Consider the following 17,476-nt stretch of genomic DNA (forward strand, 5'->3'; position numbering starts at 1 on the left):
CTCGATGTGCAAAGTTTGGTGAATGTGTGCGATTGTTGTTATTTGACCTCTTCCAAGCTGATAGACTTTGCTCTTTTCTTTTATCTTTCTCACAGTGGCTGCTTGGTCCAGTTGTATTCAGGGTGTTTTGATCTACAATGGGGTTGGATATGCTGATTTATGGGATGCTGAGAGGAAAGAGGGCAGCCAACTGTAATAATACACATTGCTTCCATCCCGCTATCTATCTCTCTGTTTCTGTCTCTGCCTCGGAGGATGGATTGATCTCATTGACCCGGGGCTGAGATTTGAACATCTGTCTGCTCCCCTGCCTTCCCTTCCTCTTTCTCTGTCAGCCAGCCAGTGTCTCCCAGCATGTATCCCCTCTTACTTGCCTGTATTACGGGTATGATGAGGGAAGCCATTGGATTCACTAGGATTGGGAGGCTGGATTGATAGATCTCAAACCAGGTTCCCTCAAACCACTAGGATAATACAGGTGATTTGTCTAACCACAAACTGGAGAACCAACATCCTTAAAAAAAAATGGATTATAGAAATGACTTCTTATTTCAGAGTCTTGAATCAAAAGTGTTCCCCTAATTGTACAACCAACTTACTTTATGTTGTGTGCTCAAATCAGTAAGAGTTGCTGCTTTGAAGCCGATCTTAACACTTCACCAGACAGGATACTGTATACTGTATCTGCAAATCTATCTCTTATTCATTCAGAGCAACTTACAATTAGTGCAAATGAGCTTAAACATCTCGATCCCCAGATTTACTAGTAGATTAAAGGTCAGATTGAACAATATTTCTGTCCATAAATAGAAACATATAACATGCACGAAAAGAGAGTGTTGTGTATTTAAAATGTTTAATTAAATGTATTTTAAATAGAGAAATCCTCCATAAAGCACTCTGAGAAAAATAAGGATCCTCATCAGAATCCTTTTTGCTTTCAAACAGCTGTCTGCGTTAAACACCTTTGAATATAAAAAGCCGTTGACAAGCAAAATATAATTAATGCTGGCAAGGAGAGGCAGAATCTGTGAAGCACACAGTCGTAATGTCTCAGGGATGGCCAGAGGTTTTCTGTGAATTGCTTCTTCTGCCAGATTCGTAAAAAAAAAAACTAAAACAGTTTTCTATGCTTCAGACAAAAAATAAACCTGCACTCAGGACTATCTGCTTCAGGGGGACTGAAGTAAAAAGCTGAATATTAGTATCATGCACTTTTGTGTCAAATAGGCATCGGGGAACAAGTACATTGTGTAACAAAAGGCAGCAACTGTAAGTCTGGTAAGTGTAAATAGATCATGTAAAATTCTGATGAAGAAAAAAGAACACTGTTTTTCTTTATTTTAATATATGAATTCACGTAATTTCTTTTTTTTCTTTTTCTGATGTTGAGTATTGTTTCAGTCCATGGCCTTTACATGAGTACTTTTTAACGTTTTCATTGCAGGTATTATTTATTTTCCTCTATGTTTTGGCAACATATCTTTTAATCAAATGTCATGCCATCAAAGCTTCATTGAACTGAACTGAATAGAGAGAGATATAGAGTGTAAAACATGGGATCTATAGTGACCTCCAGAGGTGGGAAGAAGAAAATCAGTTAAATACAATGATACATTTGCACTAAAACAACACACACATTAGTTGGACAATATGTAACTTTCTATAGTAAAATTCATATGTAAAGGAAACAAACAACTGAACAGTTTGAAGATCTGAGGAAGGTCTGACTGATTCCCTGTAAATATATGTTGTACGGTATTTGTAGTAGTAGCAGTAGCATGTGAATACAAGCTCTGTTTTCTTTCTGTCTGCCTTCTGCTTTGTCTTTAGTTTTCAGCTATAGAGAGAATGAAATACTAGCACAGATAATTTCAAACATCAGGCTGGCTCTGCTTATTTGGCACGCACTCACGCACGCACACATGCACGCACACACGCACACACACACACACACAGTCAGTGGCAAAACATTATGTGGATCGGAGAGGGAAACACAGGAGCGGTGGAAGAAGAAGTTTAGAAAATTGCACAGGAATCTCTTGAGGCATTCACGCACACAGAAACATACATAACAGGTTTCAATGCATTCAACGCTATCTAAAGTGCATCTTTCTCTTTATACTGTACATCGGAGCTACAAGAGATCGTCTGACAGCGAGGTGAGTCTTCCACACATCACATTTTCCTACATGCTGATGAAAAAAAAATCTATAAAGGAGCCTAATATTCAATGAAATCTGCAATTCCCTATACAACTCAAATTAGATAATAGTTTTAAAAGTCTGTCTTTAAATCCAATTTTCTGTAAAGGCCTCAAGTTGAACTGTTCCTGCCCATGGGCCTAATTGTATTTTCGTGCATGAACAAGGGGCTCATTGTAATGCGCTGGTAACATGGATCCCCAGATTGATAGACACATAACAGGGTCATCATTCATTTGCATTTTAACAAGTCCTTCAGCTATGACACCGGATCGTGTGAATTCATTACCACACAGGGCTGCAGTTCATCCAGCCATCTATTAGTAACGCCAATTAGTTTACTGGGACAGGTTTAGGGGATGCAGACTTACTCAGGCAACCAGAACTGCCCAAACTTTTTCATGTCAAGGCTCCCATGACAGACGTTTGATTAAGGTTTTTGTCTCAGTGACCCACATTTTAAAGGATTTGTTAGATATGATGAACAGCAGCAGAGTAAAACCTCTGATCAGTAGTCATTTTTAAGTGTAATAAACATTTTTTCGGTCTATGTTAGACTACTGCCTCTATGAATTCATCAGATGTATTTCAAATATAAGCTTGTTATAAATCCAGTGGATGCACCCTGGTTTTAGCACTTGAGCATCCCTTTCTTCAAAATTGTGAGACAGGTTCCTTTTTTTTCTGGACAGAGAAACACTGCTGCTGATGTTGCTCTGTGTCCTAGATTTGCTGTTCTCTTGGATGTCATGTAGAAAACTTACAACCTAAATGTCTCCAGCTCTGCAAACTGTGGGGTCCCATGTTGAAGACCACTGCAGTGATAAACAAAATTATTTAATTATTTAAATACTCAGCTGTCAGTGAAGCAACAGACCAGCCCAGTCTGAATACATGCACCACCAGTTTATTGTAAATTGAAACTATATATATATATATACTATATAATACAGGTTATTATTAAATGTCATTTAGCTGACGCTTTTATCCAAAGCGACAATTGCTATATATGCTATATGTCAGAGGTTGCACGCCTCTGGAGCAACTATGGGTTAGGTGTCTTGCTCAGGGACACATCGGTTATGTAGGTTAAACAGGTCTTGCCGAGCAAAGCCTTGACATTTATCCAGCAAGGCACAATAATCTAATGTGGCTCGGGAAAGGGACGTTTGGGGTCCCCTGCTGAAGCTGCTGCCCCTGCAACCCCACCCCAGATAAGTGGATGACAATGGATGGATGGATGGATGGATGGATGGATGGATGGTTGGTTTGCACAGGAATCTATAGGTTCCCCATAAAAGTACCATTCATGTTGGGGGAGATACTAGGACTTATAACCTGTTATATTCATCAAAGGTCTAATTGCGAGTTTTCTTGGTATAGTAGCTACTCACTTAAGGAAGACAGCATTACTTTCCGTATTTTTGACTCCATTCATTCCTTTTTTGAAGAATCATGTTGGGGAGTTTTTAAATGTGTTCAAATGAACACATCTCTGGCTCTATTTTCACAAAACAAAGTTTTATGCAGCTACATTTTCCACTACATCCACAGCCTTTGTCACTGAGGGTGCCCATTCCATTCATAGAGCTTGGACTGACAATCTGACAGCACATCCCAAACTGAAGGAAGCCATGCATGTAAACTGCTATAAATGCTGAAAGTGCTCTAAAGTGAAGATATTGGTATAATACTAAAGTAGATGACCTAAGGAATCCAGTGACACTGACCATGTCATGCTAGTCTGTCGGGAAGGACAGCTGAATAACACTGCAAAGTTAGGCAAAATTTTGGCGAAGGTAAAACTGACATGGTCCTTTACCTCTCACCTCAATATATCTGAATGAAAAGGGTTCTATGGGTACCCACGAGTCACCCCTTTACAGATATACCTACTGTCACATACAGTTTGAGACAACAAAATGCAGTTCTTCTTATACAGTATAAATGTGTAGTAAAATACTGTATTTGAAAAGTTCTACATGCTGGGATCCCTAAACAGTCTCGGAGTTGAATAAATTGGGTATGACTGGAAAGGTGAGACTCTTATGGATTCAATGAGCCCAATTGTATTCATGTTTAATGATGTTAGTCCCCATAGTAGTCATTTCATTGTAGTGAGACCACTTTTTAAAAACTTCACCTTACTGTATAAAATGACCCGTTAGGATAATCACAGCCTCCTGAAACTTTACAACCACAAACTAGAGACTGTTAGGGCATTCAGAGGATGTATTTCAGTTACAGCAGCCCAGATTATTATGGGATGGGTTCAAATGTTGCAGATTTATCAGCTAAACATTAATTCTGTGAACTCTACTCCGGCATAGTATAACAAAAATAGGTTTCAAGATTAGAAATGGCAAAATTCCTCTCCTACCTATGTTATGCAATTTAAAAGTAGTAACATCGATTGTTGCCTCTCCTTAGGTGGCAGGAGTGAAAATGAGTCATCCTCAACATTTGTTGTGTTCTGGTTTCAGAATGATGACTACAGTTGGAGAACAATTATTGACTATAACGAAAACATAGACTATTGCCAGCCTTTTCTTTTAAGTAATGGAATTGCAGGTAGCCTACAAATCCAACAGTCAGTGAGAAGTAGGGAGACCGGGGATAGTTGTAACACGGGTCAGTTGTAACACGTCCAATTTCTCCAATCAGGAACAAGTTTTGAATCACCTGATTCACACTAAACATGCTCTGTTTAGAGAAGAAGCAGCACCCTGTGACAGACACTGCACATTTTAGAAAGAAAAACCTAATTTTTAGGTAAGAAAGTATTGTTTATTTTACCTAATTTATTTTTGTGATAGCATTACCAGCTTTGTAGTTAAACTCAATAAACTTAAATCATGTTTATTGTGTGTCTATGAAGATATCTTTCACGCAAGTTGTTAGTGCTAATGTTTTAGCTGTTAGCTGCAAATTAAGCTAGTTCATGGCGACAATAGTCTGGGTTAGGTGTAATAAGTGTCTGGGTTAGAAAATACCCCAAGTAAAGTGTCTTGAAAAAGAAAGATGGACCGAAGGGTGCCCCTCAACAAATACACACACACACATAACACACACACACACACACACACACACACACACACACACACACACACACACACACACACACACACACACACACACATATTATGTTAAAAAGTAATTTAAGTGTTGAATAAAAGTTTCAATATCAAGACAGTGTTTGTCATAATCTCTGATGTTACATTTCACCCCAGTGTACAGTACAGGCCAAAAGTTTGGACACACCTTCTCATTCAATGCGTTTCCTTTTTATTTTCATGACTATTTACATTGTAGATTCTCACTGAAGGCATCAAAACTATGAATGAACACATATGGAATTATGTACTTAACAAAAAAGTGTGAAATAACTGAAAATATATTTTAGATTCTTCAAAGTAGCCACCCTTTGCTTTTTTATTAATAAGGGAAAGAATTCCACTAATTAACCCTGACAAAGCACACCTGTGAAGTGAAAACCATTTCAGGTGACTACCTCATTGAGAGAACACCAAGGGTTTGCAGAGTTAAAAAAAGCAAAGGGTGGCTACTTTGAAGAATCTAAAATATAAGACATGTTTTCAGTTATTTCACACTTTTTTGTTAAGTACATAATTCCATATGTGTTCATTCATAGTTTTGATGCCTTCAGTGAGAATCTACAATGTAAATAGTCATGAAAATAAAGAAACACATTGAATGAGAAGGTGTGTCCAAACTTTTGGCCTGTACTGTATATCATAATGTTACATTTCACCTCAGGGTATGGTACAACTAACCCGGACTATGGGGTAGGAATTGTAACCCCCTGGAAGTGGGGAACCTGTTTGTTTGACTGTTTTTTGACTGCAGCACATAGTCAAACCAAAAGCTGTTGTTATTTTAGCATGTAATGCAATGTTAAGTATTAAAAATTAAGGTTTTTTTCTGTCAAGGTGGTGCACCTGCTCACATCAGCTCCGCCTCCACACCCTCACTCACACACACACACACACACACACACACACACACACACACACACACACACACACACACACACAACCCTGCTCCGGCTTGACTACAGTACCCAGGCCGCACCGCGCCGCTCTCCACTCGCTCGCTCTCCGCTGCGCCAGTCGTCCTCAGACTCGCAGAACCAGTTGGTTTGGCCCAGCTTCTTTTTCCCTGCCTTCTCACTGTGTGTGTGTGTGAGTGTGTGTGAGTGTGTGTGTGTGCTGCTGCTGTTATTGCCTGGTGTCAACCTACGCCGACGAGAGAAGACATATCCCTCCCTCTCCTCTGTTAGAGGGCCGCTTCCAATTTGCCTTCACTTTCCTCCTCGCCGGCACCATTGGCTTCCGTGCCGTGCCAGTCAACTCGCCTCCTTTTCCCAGCCCGAGTTGAGCAGCAACAGCTCGGAAACATCTGGCCGCCGCAGAGTGCTAGACTCCCGTCCCTCCGCCTGCTCGCCTCGGCAGCCTGTAATGGAAATTAGTCCAAAGTCAATCTAGTTTGTCTCCGAAGGAAAAAAACGGAGGATTTGACGGAGGAAGCGGGGAAGACGTTGGACCGTGTTGTCTGTAAGTGCTGCCTCTTAATACCGGAGTCCGATAAGGGGCTCAGGAGAGAGAGAGGGTGGGTTATGGAGGGGAAAAAGTAGCTAAACCTTCCTTAGCATTACTGTGTTGTCTCCACGCACTAATAGTTGCTATGTTAGCTCTCCCTCCTCGGTGTTTTAGCAGCTGTTGTCATAGCACCGAGGCCTTCCGAACAACTGTAAATAGCTCAATATTGTAACGTTAGCCTCTTCGCTTTACTTTTGTTAGCCATGATCGGGCTATAGCTAGCTGCGTGGGTCAGTGTGTCTCTGTGTGTCTCTGTCTTTCTGTTTGTTATGTCTTCTGCTAAGAAATTAATTACAGTCTTCTTTGTGTTGTTAGTTTGTTCGGTAACACTATCGCAGCCTGCCTAACACTACTTTGACTTTTTAATGATAATTTCCTCGTTTGACAATTTAGAGCTGCTTCAAATTAAGTTAACGGGTGTATTAGTGTAATTTATAACACCGTTATTGATCACATTGCTGACTTATGTTTGTCCAAGTGTCGCTGTCACGATATTAAAATGTGTCAAAGTAAAACAGAAATTGAAATAGTGCGTCAGTTGTTGTGCAGCGACACACGACTTCCTAACACTGTAATTAAAGATGCTAACTGAAACTCCAGTGGTGAAGTTAATTAAAGTTTAAGTCCGGTAATTTAATGTCTCAGGCTTTGAAAGCAGAGCCTATATTTTTACATAAGCTTATCAAAGATTGTAGAAGTTGGAGTCGACAAAATGTTTACACCGATACCTATTTTAAGTCTTCTATTGTTACTAAACTATCGGTTTATCAGAAAACATTATAGAAAAGTTTACTTATGTTATCCAGAAATGCTTGCAATCAACGTATACATGTTGCACATGTTGCCTATCACTACGCATTATAAAACAAAGAAAAGTAATATTCTTTTGATTTAGCTCGACATTTATGCGCGTACATATCTGTCTTTTTACATCTTGTGATATCAGTAGGCGAAAATATTTTATTATACCTATGTACATGTGCTGTATTGTAACTTTAGTAAAAGGTTTATTGTGAATTCGGTCACACAGTGAAATTGAAAATAAAAGTAGTTGTTGCTATACCCGCTATATTAAATGTCTGGAAATTCACACGCTCCAAACGTGGACACTTTTTCTAAAACGAAAGCGAAATAAGGCTGTTGTAATAAGTTTCTCCCCGGCTTGTTAATGGCTTGTATACCTTTTGTTTAGGATTTGCCGTCATTAGGGTTCTTTCTTTATGACTTGTTCTCATTGTTTCCTCATTTCATTTTTGTTCCTGCCACTTGTCCGAGCAGGGGGCGATGGGTGGATGGATAGATAGATGAATGAATGACTGAGTGAATGAATGAATACTAGACTAGGCATCGGCGCTGAACCGTAAAGAAGTGGAAAACAATATCAGCTGCGTGCGTCTGTCAGTTGCAAATGTGCTGTGTTGGCCTTTGTTTATGGTTGTTGGAAGGAGACAGAGACATTGAGAGAAGGATAACAAAATTGCAAAAAAGTTTTACTCAGAGCCTCTGTATATATTCTGTAAACTTTCCCTTTCCTTGGTAGTTTTGTTAGTGGGCAGTTGTGGTTGCATTAAACTCTTATGTTTTCCAAAAAACAAATCAGCATCCCACTGCATTTAGTGGACCCGTGTTGTTGTTGTTTTTTTTCCCAGAGAGAGAAAGAGAAAAATGAGAGAAAGACAGACAAAGTTGCGTGGTGTTGGTAGAATGAAAGAGGAGTCTGGTGGCAGGAGTGTAGAGGAGGCAGCATATGGCTGTAGAAAGAGCACAGCTGGAGGTAGCATCTCCATCTGAGGATGATGTCAGAGCAGCTGACAGGCTGCCATCCACCCCACCTCCTCCTCCTCCATCCCTCCACTGCCTCCACCCCTCCCCAGTCCTTTATTGTGAGTCTCAGCGGCAGCCTGGGAGAGTTAGTACTGTGTGTGTGTGTGTGTGTGTCTGTGCGCACGCTGTGTATGTGTGTGTGTTTGTGGCTGCCGATCAGCGCCAGTTAGGAGGAGGAGGAGGAGGGAGGTGGTATCTCGTTCCCCCTCCAACATCTCCTCCACTTTGCATCTGTCCCTCGCAGTTTGAACAGCGTGTTTTTTTTTTTGCCTGCCTCCCTCTTCTTCTTTTTCTTCTCTCCTCTTCTACCCACTCATTGATTCAGAAAGAGCGAGCGAGGAAGAGAAAGAGCAAGAAAGAAAGAGAGAGAGATACACAGCCATTCCCAGCCAGAGAGCCCAGCTATTCTGCTACAGTGGAGTTAATCAAGTTGATGCATACTGCTGCAGGTATCGTTTTGTGTGTGCATTTGTGTGTGTGTGTGTGTGTGTGAGGCAGAGTGAATAGAGTAGGAGAGTCTGGGGTAGTAGTTATTTTGTTTTGTTGTGGGGATCTTCGGCGTGTCAAACCAGTGTGAGCGCTGTGTGAAGCTACTGGTGAGTAGTAAACTCGTGTTGGTGCTGCCTGTCTGAGGTGTAATTTCAGTCCGGGGAACTCATTGCTGTGTTTAAAGTTTGTAGTCTAGAGAGCTGCATTTAAAACTCATCTATTATTTTGCAATTTGTTTCCTATTTGTGTTGTCAGGTATTTTGTTCAGACACTCATTCATAGAAAGCAAAGTTACAACTGACTAAACATTATTCTAAACAGTTAATTTAGTAAAAAGAAAGTGAAATTATAATTGAGAGTAATGCTTTTTTGAAAATGTAATTTAAAAAAGAAGAAATTTAGTCATTATTTTAATTAGTTAAATTCGAGCAAAGAAAAATAAAAAAAATTGTATTTAATAAACGGACAAAACATGTCAAACTTTAAGCAAACACCAAAATTAGCTGTTATTTTATGCTAATCATCTTATATGTTTTTTTTTTCTTTCTGTTAAATCTAACTCGCTGTAAAATTACTTGAAAGCATGTGCGGTCTTTTTTTCCCCTCCTGTCGGCTGGAGTAGAGAAGACTAATTTAGAAGTTGCAGATTTGAGCAGCCTGAATTGGCTAGACAGCTGTAATCGCACTCCCTCCTAGTCTTAATCTCTTTATCTGGCTAGCAGCTGCCATATGGCCCCCGTCAGCTGGATCAGATGTGGGTAATCCTCCCTCCCCGGCCGTCCCAACCTCTCTCTCACCCTCTCCCTCCCTGCCCCTCTGTGTCTCTCTCTCAGACCCCTGCCTGAGCTAACTGCCCAGGCCGGGTGGGCCAGGTGACGGGCTGCTGCCCTCCTGAGACTCCGCTGACGGCTCTCTCCCCACCGCCGCCACCGGCGTCTTTATTTTTAGCCATCTTTAAGGATTAGGATTGATGCTGTGACGAGCAGGGCACTTACAGTGATTGTATTGTAAATCTTCTCTTCTTGGTGGTGGGCGGAGGGTGGGGGGGGTTGAGGAAGAGGGCAGTTTCTACTATGGGGCGGATGTGCGGGGTTTTTCTTGTAAGATTCAGATGGGAAGGAGTGTGTGAGTGACGGATGGTGTGTGTGTGTGTGTTTGTGTGGAAGTAGGAGGTGGCAGAGGGGTTTGGCTGGACAGAGGGGGGGCGATAGGGGTGGAGGTGGGAGGTGGTACACCCTTGTCCCCGTAAGCCCCCTCATTAAAAGCAGTCTGAACGAGCCGGAGGGCGAGCGCACACACATATACACCACACACACACACACACACACACACACACACACAGTCTCACACACACAGTGACATTCTTGGTTTAGCTTCATTCAAATGAGGTGATTTAACTGCTTTGGTTAACACAGTGCAGAGCGGGACCAATGTATTTTCTCAGGCAGGACAAATCGACTTGGTTAACAGGTGGGACTTAATTATTTTACAGATTTCAGTCTCGTTGTCACCTTCTGTCATCCGAGAGTTAGTTGTTCATTTATTATAAATTCTACAGACTCTTTTTTTTTAAGGACACCTGAAGAGCGTTGCTGCAAGTTTTCAGTCTTTTTCCGCCCCCTCATCTAATCTCAAGCCGGTGATCGCAGGTTAAACGAGGGACAAGCTGTTTTGTTTTCAACAGTGCTATTTCAATTGGCCAGTTTTCCTGCTCGACTTAGCCTGTGGAGGTGGTTGGTAGGTAGGCTGGTACTAAGTGTGTGTGTGATTTTGTTGTGTGTACGTGAGGACAGTGTGTGCAGCTGAAAGCCGGTTACCTAAAAGGGCTGTGCCAGGCCAGGCCAAAGTGGGTTAATAAAAATAACCAGCGTAGGAGCAGCGACAATCCAGGAGTGCAGGCAGAGGAGTTAGAGAGATACAGAGAGAGAGAGAGAACGGAGAGACAGAGTAGAAGAATCTGTCGCTGCTGGTTTATCTGAGATTAAGTCTTGCTGTGGGTAAAAACTGAATTAGTAATTATTCTTTTTAATTGTAATTTTCATAATTTTTTCTTTTCTCTAATTATTGTAGATAAAGTAAATAATTATAGAAATAACATCAACATTTGACATCGTTGTACGAACAAATGTGTGCATGACTTTACAGCAACCTGCGTGGTATTTTTGAATGGTGTATTTGAGAAGAAAATATTTCTGTAGATGTTGTCATTGTGAGTATAGTGTACATAAAATATATGAACATTTTAAATATATGTGTTTTTTTTTATTTTAATTCACTTTTTGTGTTTAAAAATGTTCCTCTTTTTACTTCTCTGTCGTCCTGTATTTACTGACCTATCTTCTACTGATGTGTTTCTTTTCTCTCGCTCATCCTCTTCTCAGTACAGTAGTTTGTTTTCATCATCTCATACAATATGTTTTTTTGACATTTGTCTCCTCTTTCTTGCGTTTCTGTTTTTAATTGGCCTTGTTAAGATCATTTTGTTTGCGTTGTTAACAAAAGAACGATAAGTGATGATAAGAACAGTGTCGTGATCTCTACACTTAATCTGAATTTTATCTCATCACATTTCATTTTAAAAATTAAACAGTTTGTTGTCTTTCTTCTTTTTTAAATCTTTTTGTTTCTGTCGTCTTTGAATTGAAATCATCTTTTGCATGTGTTGCTTTTCGTCTACATTTCTTTGTTCCTTTTTTCCTGCGTACTTACCTTCACCGAACAAATATTAAACACCGAAAATGTTTTATTTAAAATTCAAAACTTGATTTAAAAAAACTTCCGAAATGTCATTAAAAACCCACATTAGGTGTACATTTCAAGTCTTACATCACAGATCTTTATCAGATGTATCTAACTTTAACTCTGCCTCTGTGTCTCTGTGTGGCTGCAGGTTATGAGGACGGCAAGATGGAGTTCCCAGACCACAGCAGACATTTACTCCAGTGTCTGAGCGAACAGCGGCACCAGGGCTTCCTGTGTGACTCCACGGTGCTGGTGGGCGATGCCCAGTTCCGGGCCCACCGAGCTGTGTTGGCCTCCTGCAGCATGTACTTTCACCTCTTCTACAAGGACCAGCTGGACAAGAGGGACGTGGTGCACCTCAACAACGACATTGTCACAGCACCGGCCTTTTCCCTGCTCCTGGAGTTCATGTATGAGGGCAAGCTGCAGTTCCAGGACCTTCCCGTAGAGGATGTGCTGGCAGCGGCCAGCTACTTGCACATGTATGACATCGTCAAGGTGTGTAAGAAACGTTTGAAGCAGAAGTCCACGACGGAGGCAGACAGCACGCGCCGAGAAGAGGATGGTGGGTCCAGCTGCTCCGATAAGGCCGACAGTCTATCAGATGGCTCTATAGGCCGGCCTGCTACTGCCGACCTGCTGCACAGTGATGAAGAGGAGGAGGGGAAGGTCGAAGGAGGACCGCTGTGGCTGAGGCTGCCGTCTGCAGACAGACCAAGGACACCAGCCGTGGCTACAACCAGCCCAGGGCATGGCGAGGCGGAGATGCAGGGTGGGGATGGGCTGGGGGAGGGAGGAAAGCTGCTCTCCCCGGCCGGCAGCCCCACCAGCTCCACTGGATCCCTCTCACAGAGGTCCCACCGCTCCGTGAGCTCTCGTGGAGCGCACAGGGGCAGGAGGGTGTCGAATGATGCGGCTGACTGCGTCCTGGACCTGTCAGTCAAGCCAATTGCAGGCAGCAACCACAATAACCACCACCAGTCCTATTTCAGCGGGGCAGCTACACCAGACAGCCTCCAGAGCCCATTGGCTGTGAGGGTGAAGGTGGAGAGGGGTGTGGCTTCCGACGAGGAAGAGGATCTGGGAGGTGGCGACTATGACATGGAACACAGCGGCATCACCAAGGCGACGGCTCCCACCACCAACGGGGGCCTGGCCCACCACGGGGTCGGAGGGCCTCTGTCGGCCCAGCGGAGGCTCGGCCTGGAAGCTCACCTGTCCGCTCTGCGAGAGGCCTCTCTGGCCTCGGAGCTGGAGCGGGAGGAGAAGAGTTCAGCCACCGCAGACGACGAGGACATACTAGGGGGTGAACACGAGCGCGCCCAGGCCGAGGTGAACAGCATGGATAGTTCCTTGCTGCCCTACGTCTCCAACATGCTGTCAGCTCAACACACCCAGATCTTCATGTGCCCGCTGTGTAACAAGGTATTCCCCTCCCCGCACATCCTCCAGCTTCACCTCAGCTCCCACTTCCGGGAGCAGGAGGGCATCCGCTCCAAGCCCGCTGGAGACGTCAACGTGCCCACCTGCACCATCTGCAGCAAGACCTTCTCCTGCATGTACACGCTGAAGCGCCACGAGCGGACACACTCCGGTGAGAAACCCTACACCTGCACCACCTGCGGCAAGAGCTTCCAATACTCACACAACCTCAGCCGCCACGCAGTGGTGCACACGCGCGAGAAGCCGCACGCTTGCAAGTGGTGCGAACGGCGCTTCACGCAGTCCGGGGACCTCTACCGACACATCCGCAAGTTCCATTGCGAACTTGTCAACTCGCTGTCAGTGAAGAGCGAGCCACTGGCACTGCCCAATGTCAGGGATTGGGCGATTGAGGACAGCTCCCAGGAACTGTGGAAGTAGAAACAGACTGGGTTTGACAAAGGGAAAGAGAGCAGAGAGTGAAAGAGAGGCAAGGGGGAGGTGAAAGGGAGGTGGCAAAGTTTGATATTTGGGGTTCAAGTGAGTCATGTTCTTGTATGTCGCAAAAATCTCATTCAATTGCACTTTAATAGCACATGAAAATGTTACTACTGAGTTTTTTTTGTTTTGTTGTTGTTGCTGTTTGGGGTAATTTTGTTTTATTCTATTTTATTCTGAACTCTCATTTCTATTTTTGGCATAAGTTCTGTTTGGTGGTTTTCATTGCGTCTAAGGACATGGGTCCCAGTGAGAATGTCTCACCTTCTTGAAGAGTTTTCACTCTGTTTGTGTTTCATCTCAGACACAACACTCCGACGCTGGCCAGCGTATCGGTCCCAGTTCCACAGACAGCAAACACCACTGCAGGAGTTCAGGTCGAACACACTGAAGTGCAAAAGCATTACAATACACTAAACGGGTACTGTGATCACCACACATACACAGTTTGAAGTAGTGTGTGCGTGTGTGTGTGTGTGTGATACTGCACTACTCTGGCAAAAATTTCACCTGACGTGCGTGAGTGTGTATGAGTGTGTTTTGTGTGTATTCATTTTATTTTCTACTGGCATGGAGGTGTCGTTGGCGAAGCGCTCCCCGCTTCTCTCGTTAAGCTCTTTGGTGTTGTGTGTTCAGGGTAAAGCTGACTGACTGACAGACTAACTTATGGCACTCATGCAATGCACAGCCTCTTTTTTTTTTCACTTCCAATCAATTTGAAGTATTTTCTAAAAATGAAAAGACCTTTACAAATTATTATCATTATTATTATTATTATTATTATTATTGTTATTAATAGATTTTTTTTAAAATCTAGCTGGCAGTCTTTAAAACATCTCTTGTTGAAAAGATATTTAATTTAAGGTTGTTGTATATTGTTCTGCTATAGTTTTAGAACTTAAATCCGTTACATTATTTTTTTTTTTTTTAAATTAATGATTATTATTATTTTGTTACTTTTTTTGTAATGGGACCTGCTGTTGTTGCATGACGTCCAAACCTGTATATTTTAAAATAAAAATGTGAATTTGCTGTATTACTGTACACATTGTAATTGATCAAATATTTGACAACAGGCTTTCTTTTTCTTTTCTTTGTGAATACTACTCCAGGGTGCGGTCTGTTTGAAAAACTGAATATTATTCTCACAGTATGGAAATAATGCATGAAAATTTGATTTTGTCTTAAACCTTTAAGTTGTGGTTATTGCATCGCAGGGGGGGAGATGTTTGAACACTTTTGACAGTGAAAAGTTGGATTTTTTTCTATATGTCGTAGGTCTGTCGCTGGGCTCCTAGAAGAATGTTACCGAATGTGTTTCCGTCGGATGTTGAAGCGATATGATGAAGCATTTTAAGCCTCTGTGTATATGCACTGATCTCTCTGCTGCGTGTGTGTGTGTGTGTGTGTGTGTGTGTTTGTGTGTTTGTGCCTGTGGCTTGGTTATTACCAGTCAATTTAACCTACTGAAGATCTACGTCCACCCAGCACTTCCTCCTGCTCCTCCTCAGGCGTTCAATTTCTCTACTGCTGTATGTCCGTTTTCCACCTCCCAATGTCTCTGTCCTCTCCAGCTCTAGATGTGGTAAAGCCATTTTTTTACAATTATTTCTGCTCATTGGGCACTTACTTCAGGTCTGTTGAGTGCAGTAATGTGGCTCTGGCTTGTCTAAAGTGAGAAGAATAACGGGGAGAGAGAGAGAGAGAAAACAAATAAGGAGAGCGGCCGTAACTGAGCTGTCCTGCTGAAAGTTGAAGGGTCAGATATCTTTGTCACGAGCTGTGCTGAGCTGAGCGGGGCCGTGCTGATTCAATACAATAACCCACATTAGATGCAGTGGCGTGAATGTGATAAGGAGTTTGTGTGTGTGTGTGTGTGTGTGTGTGTGTGTGTGTGTGTGTGTGTGTGTGTGTGTGTGTGCGTGCGTTTTCTTCTTAAAACATAATCCTTACTTTGAGATCGATGGGAGCGAATTGGCATGCCTGAATGCACCTTTTTAAGCTAAAAGACATGAAATCAGATTTTTTGCTGAAAAGATGCCTTTATTTAAAAAAAAAAAAAAAACACATTTCTGACGCTATGGAAGTATTTGATACTGTAAAGCATTGTGAAATAGTTGTTAAAATGATGTATAAATTCATGGAATTTGATTGAATTTATCAGAAAATCCTTTTTTGTATGTGAATGTTGTATTTGGACTGGGGGCTACATCAGTTTAATAATAATTTTCAGGGGTGTTTTTTTTTAACCTCTGTATCAAATTTTTTTGGTTGGAATTTCACAATAACAGTCAAGCGTTCATACAATCCGAATGCGTTTGACACAGAGATACTAATAAATTGAACGCTCCACATTTCCCCCCTCACTCAGATGTGTATGTGTGTATATGTCTGCGTGCACGCCCCCATTGATGTGCATGTGGTGGGTGGGGTGGTTGTATGTGTTGCCCTGTCATCTGGTGGCACCTACAGGCTTTGCCAAGGCAACAGTGTGGGTGACATTGCAGCAGTTTGCACCGCATCGTCTAATTTCTTTCTTCTCGGAACGCTATTTCTTTACTGGCAGTGTCTCTGCATATGGGGCTCACTCCATCCTGCTGTTGTTTTCATCACTACTGCTGTTTTTTTTTGTTGTTGTTCTGTTCCTCTGGTTGTACTTGACCGCCTTAAACTGCTGTAGTCTGGGCTGTTTTTTTGGTTGTTTTTTTTAAAAGTGTGAGCGTGGGGTGGAGTTGTGGGAGGGATGTCAACCGCTCAAGACGCTGTGAAGTAACCACCCTGACGAAACATCTCCATCTTTTGCTGTGCTTACTTGAAAACAAAGGGGGGAGATTTTTTTTTTTTTAAAGCAAGGTATAAAAATGAAATGTTCTGTTTATGGAAAGGCAGATTGGGGGTGGGGGTGTGAAGTGACTGAGTCTGTTGTGAAAAAGGACAATCACTATCTGGGGGAAAAAAAAGAAAGGAAAGGAAGATTTTGATTCAGATATATTTGCTCCCTCTTGAGATTAAACGTTTTCTTTGCTTTTCTTTTATGTTCCTTTTTCAGATTTAGTCATTTTTAGCTTTGACAATCATAGTTGGGTTGATTTCTTTTCTCTCAAGGGGAGTAAATTCTAATTGTGTTTAGTTTTGTAATTTTTTGGTGTGCTGTTGTTGACATTTTTAAATTGTGTGCAAACTGCAATAAATTATAAGAATCTTGAAATTCAACCTTTGTGTGACGTTCTGTTTTTTAAAAGCAGTCACAGCTCATCTTTATATACTAATGTGTAATTTGACCACCTTTGTTTCTTCTCATGGAGATGCTGAGTTTCACCTCACAGTTTCTTTAATCCCAGTATAATCCCAAAGAAAACTGAACGTTCAAATTTAACATTTAATACGTTTTTGTAAAGTGACAATTCAGAAACTTTGGTCTTATTTGCTGCTCACTCACAAGCACAGCGCTACAGGTTGCAGGAGGTTTTCACATCATGTTCCTCCGTGACTTGCGATGTGGGTGGAAGTTGTGTACGTTTGTGTGTGAGCATGATGGCCTGAACACTCACTGTCTGTGTGTGTGTGTGTGTGTGTGTGTGTGTGTGTATGTATGAGAACTCACTGTGCTTTTGCGTGCCTGCACAACTCCTGATATATCTGCTGCACCAGTTGAGGTGTAGGCTGCATATGAGAAGA

The 17,476-nt window shown here is 42.1% G+C and overlaps 1 protein-coding gene across 10 annotated transcripts; it reads left to right on the forward strand.

Moving 5' to 3' along the window:
* The first annotated feature begins 6,311 nt into the window (after positions 1-6,311).
* Positions 6,312-17,011, forward strand: zbtb18 (zinc finger and BTB domain containing 18). Of its 10 annotated transcripts, none has more exons than XM_039784034.1 (3): positions 6,312-6,778; positions 8,973-9,096; positions 12,027-17,011. In XM_039784034.1, exons 2-3 carry the CDS (start codon positions 9,081-9,083, stop codon positions 13,739-13,741), a joined length of 1,731 nt encoding a protein of 576 aa, XP_039639968.1. In that variant the 5' UTR covers positions 6,312-6,778; positions 8,973-9,080; the 3' UTR covers positions 13,742-17,011. The 10 variants fall into 10 exon arrangements, with proteins under 10 accessions (XP_039639968.1, XP_039639969.1, XP_039639973.1 ...); XM_039784035.1 differs by having other exon boundaries at positions 8,977-9,096; XM_039784037.1 differs by lacking the exons at positions 6,312-6,778; positions 8,973-9,096 and adding exons at positions 10,277-10,606; positions 10,711-10,873.
* The last annotated feature ends 465 nt before the right edge of the window (positions 17,012-17,476 follow it).

Source organism: Perca fluviatilis, chromosome 19 (assembly GCF_010015445.1).
Source record: "Perca fluviatilis chromosome 19, GENO_Pfluv_1.0, whole genome shotgun sequence".
NCBI lineage: Eukaryota > Metazoa > Chordata > Actinopteri > Perciformes > Percidae > Perca > Perca fluviatilis.

Bases quoted from the DNA above. Each gene is read 5' to 3' on its own strand.
- zbtb18 (XM_039784031.1), top strand. From the start codon at position 8,571: ATGGCTGTAGAAAGAGCACAGCTGGAGGTAGCATCTCCATCTGAGGAT. The intron at 9,097-12,026 runs GTATCGTTTTGT...GTGTGGCTGCAG, and splicing joins GTTGATGCATACTGCTGCAG to GTTATGAGGACGGCAAGATG.